Raw genomic sequence first — 12,707 nt, forward strand, 5'->3', positions numbered from 1 at the left:
ACCAGCTTTACGTACTGCCAAACGAGTTGCTAAATGTGTAACTTGTAGAAAGGGGGAAAAAAAGAGAAACTGTATTCAGTTGCAAGCTGTACATTTACACTAAGACTTTGTAACTGAGTAGACATGACCATTTCAATCATATTACAAGCTTCACAAGGAAAAAAACATCAACAATATTAGATGCTACAATTCTAGTGCTACCTGACATGCTACTGAGAAAATGACTGCAGTATCTATCCTGTTTAAGTGAGACAATTCTACAGAAGTACCGGAATCTACCAACAAAATACCTCAACTGTGGTCCACAACTTCACCCGCAATAATATACAGAATAGACCGATATATGGATTGTTTTCCCTCTCATAACACAAGCCAGCTGGTACAAAGCTTACTGATTTTCCTTAACCCAAAATGTACGTCTACCTTACATCTTCTTGGAGCTTCCCAAAGCCTCGAAAAGGCGCCCGGCATTATTGTCGTTTCTGTGACAGGATGCTTGTCATTCACCACATACGGGGGACTTCCTTGAAACTGACTCACACCATACAATGCTTTACTAGTCACAATAAAGTCTCCCTCATTACTGAAATGTATTCGGACAATCCGTTTCACATTTTCACTTTTACATTACTGGTGCACTGAGCTTAGGCAGTCTATCAAGATCGGAGGAAATACTGTTAACGGTAGGGGAAGAAGCAAACAAATGCTATTATTTTAAAGAGGTCCTGCATCAGTCATTCAGTCAACTTTGGTTTGACTCCAACATTTGACTCACCAAAACAATCTAGGACAAATCTAGGACTTACAAGATGTCCACAAGTTCCTTAACACAAAAATCCATCTTAATTTGGACTAAAGTGTCATCTTCAAGTGCCATTTATTTTTGTGAAAGGTATCCTTTCGCAAAGGACTAAAATAGTTTTAAATTATTCAAAAATATATCCCCAAAAACTGGGAGCTCTGATCACGTTTAAGCGGCACTGAAAAACGCCCAGGAAAAGGGAATCTACACAAATGTATATTGTTTTTCCTGCTGATCTCAGTGAGCAACCTAAACCCTGGACTACACTGGACAGAGTAAATCTGCTATAGTGTTAAACTCTTTATATCCAATATATAGATTTATGTACGCTCAAAAGGCGGATTTCAAAGAAGGAGTTACAACTGAACCAGTCTAATTGAAATACAAGCCTCCACACCCTGAAGGAAAACTTGTTTTACAGTTTGTCAAGAAACCACAAAGAGAGGCCCTTTGTGTGAAGAGCTTCTCTCTCTCTGAGCTTCTACAGTCCTATCCATGGGCACTGTGCTCTCACCCCCCCCCCCCCCCACACCTTTCCTCTGAGCTCAGTTTTAGGACTACCTCAATGGACTCCTTTCCACTTCCATGTGGCTAGACTCCATGCAGCAGCTTCCTGGCTATCTCCTCAGAGGCCCCCCTCCGAGAGCCCACAAATCACACTCCTACACTGTACAGCACACAGAGGTTTAATCTGCTCTATCAGCTGGCTCAGCGGACAGAGCATGGCCTTTCCTTTGCAAATCTCAATAAAGTGATTCTTCCTTGACTTTGAAGTTTTAGTGTTTTTCATTTACTTTTTTCCTTTCCCAGGCCTGTGGAGCTAAAGGACTGAACGATAACACTGGAAAAAAATAACCCATGTTTTCTTTTGGCTAATGCTACCAACAGGGTTGCAGGGACACTCTAAAACAGGCACATCCAAACTAAGGCCCATGGGCCAAATTTGGCCGATGTTTGGCATTAATTTCTCATATAAATAACTTTTTTTTGCCCTTGTATTGGTTCTTACTATGTATACATCTGCAGACAGATATTAGGAAGGAAAAGTAGCCAGAATATCAGCCTCTGTTGTTCATGAAGGTGGAAGGAAAGGCAGTATGTCACACAGATTGGACAAGAGCATATTCAGTGTCAAAAATCTGTGCACCCCTGCTCTGAAACTAGCGTACAGTTTACTGAAGAGGTTTGAACGTGCAGTGTGATTGGACAGCCATGTGGTGGGGTGGGACGGGAACCCTCTGTGAGCTGGAGTCCTGACCTGTGGAGCCTTTGGAGGAGCTGCAGGAAGTTTCCCCGTCTCTGCAGGATGGAGCATGTTCACAGATGGAGGGGGAGAGCCATGACGGCCCAGGTCAGTGCAGACAGACGGTGCCTCCAAGCACTGACCCCAGGTCTCGTTCACCAAGCAGCTGGCGGTTAGGATTAGGGTTACACTAGCTGACCCTGGATCAGTGCTTGGGGGCACTATCTGCCGTGAGGGTGCAAGTTCTCCCAGGGCGGGGTTTCTCTCTCAGATTAGTCTGGCCTCCCCCTCCATCTCTGGTGGCAGCTCACACACACCAGTGAAATTCATCTCCTTGCCCCTGGCTCCTGATGGCCCAAGGCGAGGCCCTCCATTGCGAGGGGACGGGTTGTGGGAAGGGGTGTCGGGTGACATTCTCACCCCTCCCCCTGCGCGCCTCTCTTTCAGGAACCCTTCCAAGCGCCTTAGGATCTGCTTGGGGTTCTTTTTGGCAAAGGTTTCCACTTCTGTATCAAAAAAAGAAACACAAATTGTAGCCAGTCTACACAATCAGTGCAACTGCCCGCAAAATACCCACTGATATAATTAGTCTCACAAAAATGTCTAAGTAGCCTCCACAGACTCACCAACTGGATAATCAGTAATACACTATACCTGCCTAAAAGGTGAATAAAAGTTATAAACTCTCACACTGGGAGAGAGGAATTAAGGTGGACATCATGAATAAATAGTGCACTATTAAAGTAAAACTCTAAGATTAGACAGTTGATACATGGAGAAGGAGAAGCCATTTAATAATGAAGACAGAAATCTTTGAATAATGGCACAAAGAATCTCTACCTGTAAATGCTTTGCACCTCTTTTGCAAGTTGTCAAGCAGCTTGCACCTCTCCATTTGGATTGTCAGAAGAAATTGTTGGACAGAACAGTGTCTCATATCTGAAGAATTAAGGTCAACCAACTGCAACCTGCAGAAATCTTCAAAACCTGCCACTACCTTTCAACACAAAGCCTGAGTCAGAGATAGTCTTCTGCTGGGACTTCCACAGCTGAAAGAGGTGCAGGAAAGTGGCCACGTAGAACTCATTCAGCACCCCAACCACCTGCTGCCGTCGGTTACACTCCCTAACAGAGATCAGGTACAGAAATGGAGAAATTAATGATGAACCCCCAAGACACGCCGACAAAACAAGAGCAGGATTGCTCAGGACTCTTGCCTCTGCAAGCTGTAGAATTCTGAGCCACTGAATGAAGCAGCGTTGCTTTAAATAATACGCTCAGGGTTGGACACAGGCCTCCTGGATTGGCTGCTGTGTGTGCTGGTCTGAGAGTGGCTTGAAAGGGAGTGGTGAACCCACCTGGTCAGGGCTTCCTCTCGGAGGGCGTGGAGCGCGATGCGGGTAATGTTGAAGGACATCACGCTGAAGGGGAAGTTCTGGGGGAAGAAGGACAGACAGAGGTAGAGACCCAGAGAGGAGACCTGCTGTAGGGTGCATCAGTCTGACACATTCAGGCCAGGCCTCACACTATCGGGGTCTTCCTCGACAACACTGGGACGGTTAAAAAAGTGATGTTAAAAAAATGTGCTGTCTGACTGGATTTGTTTAACAAGAAATACTTAAAAGTAATACAGACATACATAGGATAGTGCAGGAGAGTAAGACGCCCCAGAAGGGGTTATACCAGTACCTTCCCTTCACATTACAATATACAGTACATGTCATTTTAGGCGGCAAATGATGACCTGCGTGGGGTGCTGAGACAGTTTGTAGATGTCTCTGGCCAAGGGTAGCATCTCTGGGTCCATAACCAGGTACAGCGTGTGCATGAGGCCCAGGAATCCAGTCCCCCTCAGATCTGTCGCAGGATCTGTCCCTGCAGGATACACACACACACACACACACACACACACACACACACACACACACACAGATGCACACACATGCAACACATGCATACAGATATACGGAGAGGGACGCACAACAAAACAGTAAAATGAGCAACAACAACCACACTTAAGCGGAAAACACGATTCCCTCATACAAGTACCAGAAGGAATGACCACCACCACTGTCATTACTGAGAATTCACTTTGCACGGCAACACACAGAGCTGTGTGTCCTCGGCAGCTCTTACCCTGGAAGCCCACCGTCTCCCAGTGCGGACCGTAGCGGGGGCAATCCACCCGGCTGCCCGTCAGCCTCTTGTAGATGGTCTGTAAGACCCGAGTGTGGACCTTCTGGCTGTTGTCCAGGGAGCCTGCAAAGCCAGGTTAATAGCAGTGAGAACATCCTGTCTCACTTCTGGGCCCCGTTCCAAAGGCAGGCGGCATGCGGGCGAGCGGAACGTGACGAGCGAGCTCCGCTGCTCCGAGGGTGGCCGCGGGAGGGGATGGGAAGGGGGAGGGGATGGGCGGGGCACTCACAGCGGGCGATGGCGAACACCAGGTCCCTCTCCTCCGTCAGCTCGCGGTGCAGCCGGGGCGGCCCGAAGAGGAAGTGCGTGATGGCGGCCAGGCCGCTTCTGCGCAGGGTGGGCTGGATGTTCCTCTGAAAGCGAGCGAACACACAGGCCCCGGTCAATCCCTGCTAACAGCCCATTACTCCATATCCTCTGTCTTAGGGTCATTTGCTCAAGGGGTACGGGGCTTGGTGCTTACCAGGAGCTCAGACAGGTCAGTCGTTTGGAAGTGCTGCAGGGCCTCATTGAAGGAGATGAGAGGGGTGGGAGTCAAGTCCTCAGGGAGAGCTGCAAGGAAGACCAAACTCAAACCACAATACTTCACAGCAACAGCACACAGCACCACAGTATTCTGCATCAATCATACATCTACTTCACAGCAACGTCACACGCTATTACATAACCACATCAGCACGTGCTACAGCAGTAACATCATTCTCCATGGCAACAGTTTCACATAACAAAATATGTATGTTAACAATACTGTAACTCAAAGAAGCATTACGGACCTTTACACCAATAAAATGTACCATCGCCACTCTGTCCATCAGTGCAACTTCAAGCAAATAAATGTGCTCTGCATCCCAGCAGAGCTATTCTGTCTCCATACAGGTGCGTGGGGAAGATGAGCTCACCTGGCTGGATGCTCTCCAGAGCCTCCCACTGCTGGCGGGCCTGCTGGACCTCGGCACTCTCCTCTGCAACCACAAATTTCTGTGAGGAGAAGCCGCTCAGCCACCGGCTCATCCTGCCCTGGCGCGGGGTCTCCAGGAGTCTCACCGCACCGCTCTCTCCCCCAGAATCCCCAACCCGGAGCCGTCCACCCTCCACCTCCATTCACTCCCACAGCCAACAACCTCCACTCCCCAGTGGGTTAAGAAGGCTGGTAACTAAGACACAGAGAATTGTCGTTCGGGGAGCGAGGGAAGTTCGCACGTCTGCGTTCACACGTGTGCAGCGCCTCTCTCTCACGAGGGGGGGAGAAACAAAATCATGCGCCGACTGCACGACAGCATTCGTGTATGCGCGTTTGGTTTCACGTTCAGAGTCCGCGGCATACGCGAACAACCGCGATTCGCCCCGGAGAGGAAGTAGGGAGAACGGCTTCAACGCAAAATGTGGTTTACAGTTCGATCCTAACACCTAAGCCCCCCCCCCCCCCCCCCGCCCCCCAAGTCTGCAAAAATGATTGAGAGCCCATGTTCTCAACGAAGCTCGACAAATGGAGCGAGAGCGTGAGCTCCGCCTGGGTCTGCGCTGCACCCAGACGCAGGAATTACGCCAGCTCCATTTCACTTGATTTCCTTCCAACGTTAAAAGCACTGAAATACCTAAATGATCAATTTCAGCCCGTTACATCATATCAGGCTGCATGGTACACGAATTAAACATAAATTAAATAAACAACACATAGATTATCACTCATTGTTCTCTCCAGCTCTTCTACGGCAACTCTGTTCTCTTCCCCCCCCCGGATTTGGAGCATACAGAAAGTACAATGTTTTGTGCTCTCCATCCATGAAACGTATGAGGTAACTATGTTGAGGACCCCATCCACAAGCAATTCAGTTTTGGTTGTGTTTTGAGCTCCGCAATCACTCAGAGGTTAAAAAATGACCCTATGTGTGAGTTTCTCACACAATATATATATATATATATGAGAATGTATATTTTAGAGAATACATTTTAGCTCCATTAGTGTATTTAAAATATGTAAACGACTACCATTTTTGGTATATTGCAATATATTTTTGATTTATGAGTTGAGGACAGTGCTGTTGATGAACTGTAGGTCATCAACCCCTCATACTGGGCAAAAATATGAATTTGCTTAATTGAAGCTAATTGACAGCTAGAAGCTCTCATGGTTATTATTTATGGTTTTAAAAGGTAAATGGACAGAGATGTAGTTCATGTCATTCATCAACATGGTTTTTTGCTTTGTGCGGTGACATGGAAACAAAGAGCACGACCGGAGGAACGCACCTTCCTTCTTTGGCTGCTGCTCCCCTCCTGCTGCCAGAGACTGCAACAGTCCATTCTGCTTCAGAGCTGAAATCTGTAATAAAAAAACAAAACACTGAGTAAAGCACAAACTGCACAAGTTTACTTTTATTACCAATGAAAGTATATCTTAGTTTTCAGTAACACTGATATCATATTCGCTGCCTGAATTTCCTCTGCCTCAAGTCACTCTGCATAACTGAACTTGTCTGGTATGTTATCAGGGGAACAAGCTCAACGGCACACAGCCTGGGTCTAGGCTTAGCCTGCTGGCATGACCTGCTCACTCACTCACCGGCAGAGACTTGAGAGCTGAACTGCCATTCACATGGTCTTTGAGGCCGTGGCCCTCGGAGGTCAATCCATTCAGTCCCTGTGGGTAGTGAGAAAGATCAGAGCGTTGCACACACTGAGAAACCATTACTGCAACAACAGCTCCTTTCTGGTTACACTCCAACTTCGAGCGAACCTTTAACTTCCCTCTCAATATGTAAATATTATTTTACCATACTGGAGATTCCCCTTTTCAGTGTACATATGAAGTTGTGGTCTCGCTTTGCCTCTTAGTCTGTACTTACAGGTTTGTGACTGGAGCGGCCGTTGGTTAGATCCTCTACCGGTTTACTTTCTTGAGATAAGCCATTCAAACCCTGCAAAGCGTCACCCAATGTGAGAAGAGGGCAGCATCAAAGCAATACACATTGCTTCATCTAATCTGCTGCATAATCTGCACAGCATGACGTGGACATCCCTTTTCATACTGTACCTGAAGAACACCCTTCAGAACCAGTTTTAACAGCACCTCAGTCATAAAACAAAGAGCGATCCATTTGCATGTACCAAGCTTTTAAAAATCACTGGTGTGCAACTTGTGAGAACATGAGTACTTGGCAAATTAAACTAAACACTTTTTCTGATGTTCATTTTCAAACACCTGTTTTTTGAGAGAACCTTTTGACATTTTTTCTAGAAAACTGAAAAAAAATTCATTTCAAACTCTGATTAAACATACATGTTCATTGATGGCTCTAAGGTAAACTATTATTGTTCTGGACAAAACACCAAGGGACCAAAAAGGATGTTAATAAACAAAAATACTTTTTCAACCATTACAAAAAAATAAAACATTCTATATGCTTGTATCAATGTCACCTTATGCCTACAGCACATGGAGGCTTGGTGGATTGTAAATATTTGGCACAAGCAGGGTTAGGATCGGACAGTTGCCCTCTCACCTTGTGATCTGGCACCGGTTCAAAGAGGTTGGGAAGATTATTGCTACGCAGAGGGTAAACCGTTTACTTTATGAAGCTGAGAGCAGCACAGGTGTGGAGGAAGCGCTTGGCCAGTACATTTAATTTCCCTTTTCTTTTCCTCCACTTCATCTAGTGACATAGCAGACCATTAAATATGGAGGCTGCTTGCAGTTTGTGCCGTGTGTATGCAGAAGAAGGTTGAAATGGGTGTCAAAATTTCTGCTGAGCTATGGAATTACAGTAACTCAGTATCAAGGTATACTGTGACTTTATGAAAGAGCAACAAATGCCACCTCCAACACACTGCAGTCAGCCCGTTTCAAGTTTATCAGGACTCTGGAAACTGAGCTAAAGGTTAAACCCTGGAGCTTATCCAAGGTTCAAGTACATACCGCTGTGCGTGCTGTGACGATGGTGTCCCCTTCCATGGCCTGAGCCCACAATCCCAGCTGCCACCTAAAGCCCGTCTTCACTCACCGAGTCCATGAGATGGACGGGTGACACAAAGATGCACATAGTGTTCAGAGTGGGTACGTATCACTCGGAGTCTCCACCACCTCCACACACAGCCGCTGTAGATCCGCCCTGACCCAACGGCAGAGCTATAAAGTGATTTCAGTAGATTATGCCGCCAAGCGCTCTTTCAGCATGGGCCAGTCGCCTCTGACAAGGGGTGAGGTGTTACAGAGCAGGGAGGGGGCAAGGGCTGAAGTCCATGCTGCAAGCCATCGGCTCTCAGTGCAACCGTTCTGAGTTGCGACCACAAGGCGGTCGCTGCCTTGAGCCAAAGACAATAGGACAAGTAGGGCCGCCTTTTGAACAAACCCTCTTTAACCTTCCTCTGTCCAGGACTGCAGAGATGTGTCAGTCTGTCATTAGTGCATCAGGCACCACTGACTCCCCTCCCTTGCTTCCCTCTCAGGATTCCCTGTGATGTCCGTGGGCCCACTCAGCAGTGCCATCTGTGAGAAAATGACACCAGAGAGGGAGACTGGCTTGCAGCGTGCCCTTCCTTCACCTACAGGTTCATCGCGTTGGCACTATCAGGACGTCCTGGGTGCCAGCAGACTTCCCAAGTGGAATTCACTTACACTGGCTCAAGTGTGTCAGGACCCATTTATAAAGGTGCCATCATCCTTTAGTTCTCCTGGTCCAGGCCCATTTTGGTCAGGAACAGATGTTCATGCATCATGGCAGTCGAAAGCAAAGCTTTCTTTTCAGTGCCACCACCAAGGAGGTTGAAGGAGACAGTTAGCTACAATTAACTACAGCTTTGTGTCTGACAAGCTGGAACTCAAAGAGCAAGGAAGCGGCCGTCCCAAGAGACGTCCTGGTCAAGCTGCCCTCTTAAGGCATACCTGCAAATGAGTAGAAGGAGATATGTATAAATATTTCTGACAAAAATGCAAATTTTAGGACTAATAATTCATGATAGTAATAACAGAGACCGAACTAATGTCAGCTCTTTTGGAGCCATGGTTGTTAAACTGTACATTTTGGGTTGAACTTAGCAGGATGTAAATGTCTGTTTATCATTTACTTGGCAGACACATTTACCCAGTGTGACTGAGATAGCATCCATGTATTTAGCAAGGTAGCTATTCACTAACATTAAACAATTTAGTGTACCTTGCTCAAGGGTAGGACGCCAGTGCCCCACCTAGCAATCAAACCAGCAACCTAGTTACAAGGTGTTTCCCAACCACTACAGCATACTGCATCCACTTTATATCTAAGCAGTGATTACACCAGCTAAGATACCAAATTTGCAGACAACGCTGCATAGTGATAAATGACAGTGGGACCATTTTCCGGTGGTGACAGTTTAATTTGCTACAGCTAGCGACACCAACTAGCAGTCTATTCTGCAGCAAGCTACTTTTTAGCTAATATAACGTCTGCAAAGCTTTTATTTCCTGCATGCCAGTTAGCTAGCAAATTCACCTCAGTCATATTCTGAACCTTTTCTTTAGCCATCAGGCTGGTTAGCTACTCACCAGCCTGATGGCTAAAGAAACTCGAAGCTCATTTCAGGGGAAATGGCTGGCTAGCTGGCTCGCTAACTGTCAAGCCAGCTAAACTAGGTAGCTAAAAGCTAGTATCTAGTACACATTAGTAAGTATAAAAATCATAATATGGCTAACTAGCCAGCTACACAGCGAAATGTATTCACCTTAAATTTGACTGCTAGATTTCACACTCCTTACTAATTTTAGCTGCGCAGGATATGTTATCGTATCTACCGTTAGCTCTTACATATCTAGCTAGTCGAGCTGACATTAGCAAACATAAAATAAATTCACGTCTAGTCATAAAAACTGACCTGTCTCGTTAGCAAGCTAACGCTTTGGAAAATGTTTTTTTTCCCCATATGCGCTGGCTAGCGACATACGCTAATGTTACTATTTGAGATACACAAAAAAAGAATATCAAAACGGAATAGTTTCAGAATCGCTAGCTACCTGAGACTTAAATTAACACTTCCTGGGTTACATTCATCTGCAAATTATGCACATTGTTATGGTAATCAATCTTTTATGTAAATTATATAGCTGGCTATCTACTTTAGCTATATAACTAACGCTAGCGGTTGGCTAGGTAGCTAACTGGCTAAATCTTTTGCACAATCCCTCTGACTGAGAGCGGCTAACAACGTTAGCAGTATAATGCATTTACTTTGGCAGTGTATAGTATTGCGACATATTTTTTAGTTATGGACAACGCGTATTTAAATACACTTTCCTTCAGTCTCCTGACTATTCTTATTATTGTATTTACCTTATTTCTGATATTAAATCACAGATTTTTTTTACCTCAGTTTCACTCCCTCCAATCTCTGCTCCCCTTCCCCCTTCGATAGTTACAGTAATTTCCAGGGAGCGTTTGGGAATCGTAGTTTGCTCGCTGCATGCTTCCGGTTTAAATATCTGCGATGCGTTTCAGAGCGTCACGCTGCGCAAGTGCTGCACAGGTTTACTGATCTTTAAATAGTCTGGATGGCTCCTTCAGTTCTCATTGTCCATCAGATAATTCTGACTGGTGAATGTACGCAACATTTGCTCTGCAAGACGCCCAAAATATCAAGTTTCATTACTCGCAATCCCCAGTTCCTAGTCAACCTAGCTCATAACGCAAGTAACGCAAATCATTTCATCACAGCAGTCTGCCCCAGTTATTCCATGCTTTACAGTTTTTTTTTTTTTTTTACCAAAAAAAAAAACGTTTGTCCAGTTCCATGTGAGTCACACCTATTCTTTCCTGTGCAACGTCATGGTATGTATTGGAACCTTCTTTGAAATAAAAGCCCGTTACTAACCAAAAAGACAATTAATCTGTGGCATCATGAGTTGGTGAAGCTGATGGTGTCTCCGAGGTGCCTAAAACATTTTTTTTTCCAATGAGAACCAACCTCTTGATACCAGAGTCTGCTGTCACTGAGGTCAGCCACCAATTTATTCTTGTAGACGACAAACTGGAAATAGTCAAGTGAGTGTGGCTTTTTGTAAGTTGATAAAAAAGAATATTTTTCTGCCAGTATCCAAACACGTTTCCTTATGCGTGTTTGGTCCATGTGTATTAAATCATAATGGCACAACAGCTGATTTTACATTACATTTATATTTATTCATTTGGCAGACGCTTTTATCCAAAGCAACTTACAAGTGAGGTACAATACAACACAATTACATAATTCTGCAATAATTCCATCTGGACCCAGCCAATACCATTGACTTATTTTTAATAGTCAATGGTATTAATTGCTTCTTGCAAAGTTATATTTTTCCCAATGTCCTTTTCTGTTCATCTATTAGTTTTGGAATGTTAATGTCTGAAAGGAAATTCTCAAGCTTGTTTGTGTAGTCTTGTATTTCTGAGGAACATATCTCCAAAATAAAAAAAAAAATCTGACAAAGGCTGTGTTTATTTCTGTGAGATCCTGGGTAATTACTGTCCCCTCTTTCATATATGATTATTCATACAGCTTTGTTTAGGTCAAAGTCGGCTTTTTCTCTTTGAATTTTACTGTAGAGAATCTGACACAGGCACAAGCATAACAATCAGCTTAAACCTTTTTGTTCTGACTTGCTGTTTTAATTAGTTCTCATCATTTAAAACTTTCCCAAACTGTACATGCTATCTCTGTGAAATTATTGATACACTCATTTATTTGTTTTTGGATTTGGTTCTTTTTATAACCAAGTTATATAATTACTAGTGTATTGGCTTCAGGCATTTCACAGATACAGACAAAAATGTCTGATTTCGGCTATGATCTTATATTAGAGTGGATAGTACAATTGTAAATGTATTAATTCTTGTGAGGTTAAGAAATAAATTATCCATGAGAAGGTTTTAAAAAATGAAGTGTTTCTTCATGTTTCTTCTTATCAGTTTAGTTTGATTAATGCAGATGCTGTCTTTTGGTTTGTGTTTTGCCCATTTTATTTAAAGCTGGGTTCACTGTAAGGTTGAAATGTTGACCTAAAATATGATTTGTTAGTTAATTATTATTGTTTGTTGAGTTGGCTATAAATCCAAGATTGCCTTTGTGTGGAGTATTTTAATAATATATTTATAACTTGTTTCCCTCTGATAACATTTCCCTCCATCAATATTTTATTACATGAAATGGCTTCTCCACTCTTTCTGTCTAATACACAATTATGCACTATGTTAGCCTTCAGCTTTTTTGGTTGCCCTTGGTTTACCACAATTCTTGGAGACACTCGGAGCATGCACACTCCTCGCTCCTTGTCATTGTAATTTCTCTTTAGAGTTCCTGTATATGGATATCAAGCGGTTTTGAAGTTTCTTTAATTATTTTCATTGGTCATGAGCAAATAGGGTCTTAGGTCCCCCAAGTCAATGAAAAGTAACCATTCACTAAAAACGTAAATTTCAGTCACAACCTTGCAGATTTTGCCAGTTTTCACTGATCGAG

The 12,707-nt window shown here is 44.3% G+C and overlaps 1 protein-coding gene across 1 annotated transcript; it reads right to left on the reverse strand.

The window, feature by feature from the left end:
- Positions 1-1,376: 1,376 nt before the first annotated feature.
- Positions 1,377-10,651, reverse strand: elmod3 (ELMO/CED-12 domain containing 3). The gene is made up of 13 exons (XM_036526804.1): positions 10,579-10,651; positions 8,158-9,123; positions 7,088-7,159; positions 6,805-6,882; positions 6,492-6,564; positions 5,141-5,203; positions 4,705-4,793; positions 4,471-4,594; positions 4,182-4,304; positions 3,790-3,920; positions 3,404-3,480; positions 3,043-3,170; positions 1,377-2,551 (listed from the first exon to the last, which is right to left on the reverse strand). The coding sequence occupies exons 2-13, from the start codon at positions 8,191-8,193 to the stop codon at positions 2,313-2,315; spliced, it is 1,233 nt and encodes a 410-aa protein (XP_036382697.1). The 5' UTR covers positions 8,194-9,123; positions 10,579-10,651; the 3' UTR covers positions 1,377-2,312.
- Between the last annotated feature and the right edge of the window lie 2,056 nt (positions 10,652-12,707).

This window comes from Megalops cyprinoides, chromosome 4 (genome assembly GCF_013368585.1).
Source record: "Megalops cyprinoides isolate fMegCyp1 chromosome 4, fMegCyp1.pri, whole genome shotgun sequence".
NCBI classification, from domain to species: domain Eukaryota; kingdom Metazoa; phylum Chordata; class Actinopteri; order Elopiformes; family Megalopidae; genus Megalops; species Megalops cyprinoides.

Excerpts from the sequence above, each read along its gene's own strand:
- elmod3 (XM_036526804.1), bottom strand. The coding sequence starts at position 8,193 with ATGGAAGGGGACACCATCGTCACAGCACGCACAGCG. Across the intron at positions 6,883-7,087 it reads GCCGCTCCAGTCACAAACCT|GGACTGAATGGATTGACCTC; the intron begins GTAAGTACAGAC and ends CACTACCCACAG. Across the intron at positions 3,921-4,181 it reads GGAGACGGTGGGCTTCCAGG|GGACAGATCCTGCGACAGAT; the intron begins GTAAGAGCTGCC and ends TGTATCCTGCAG.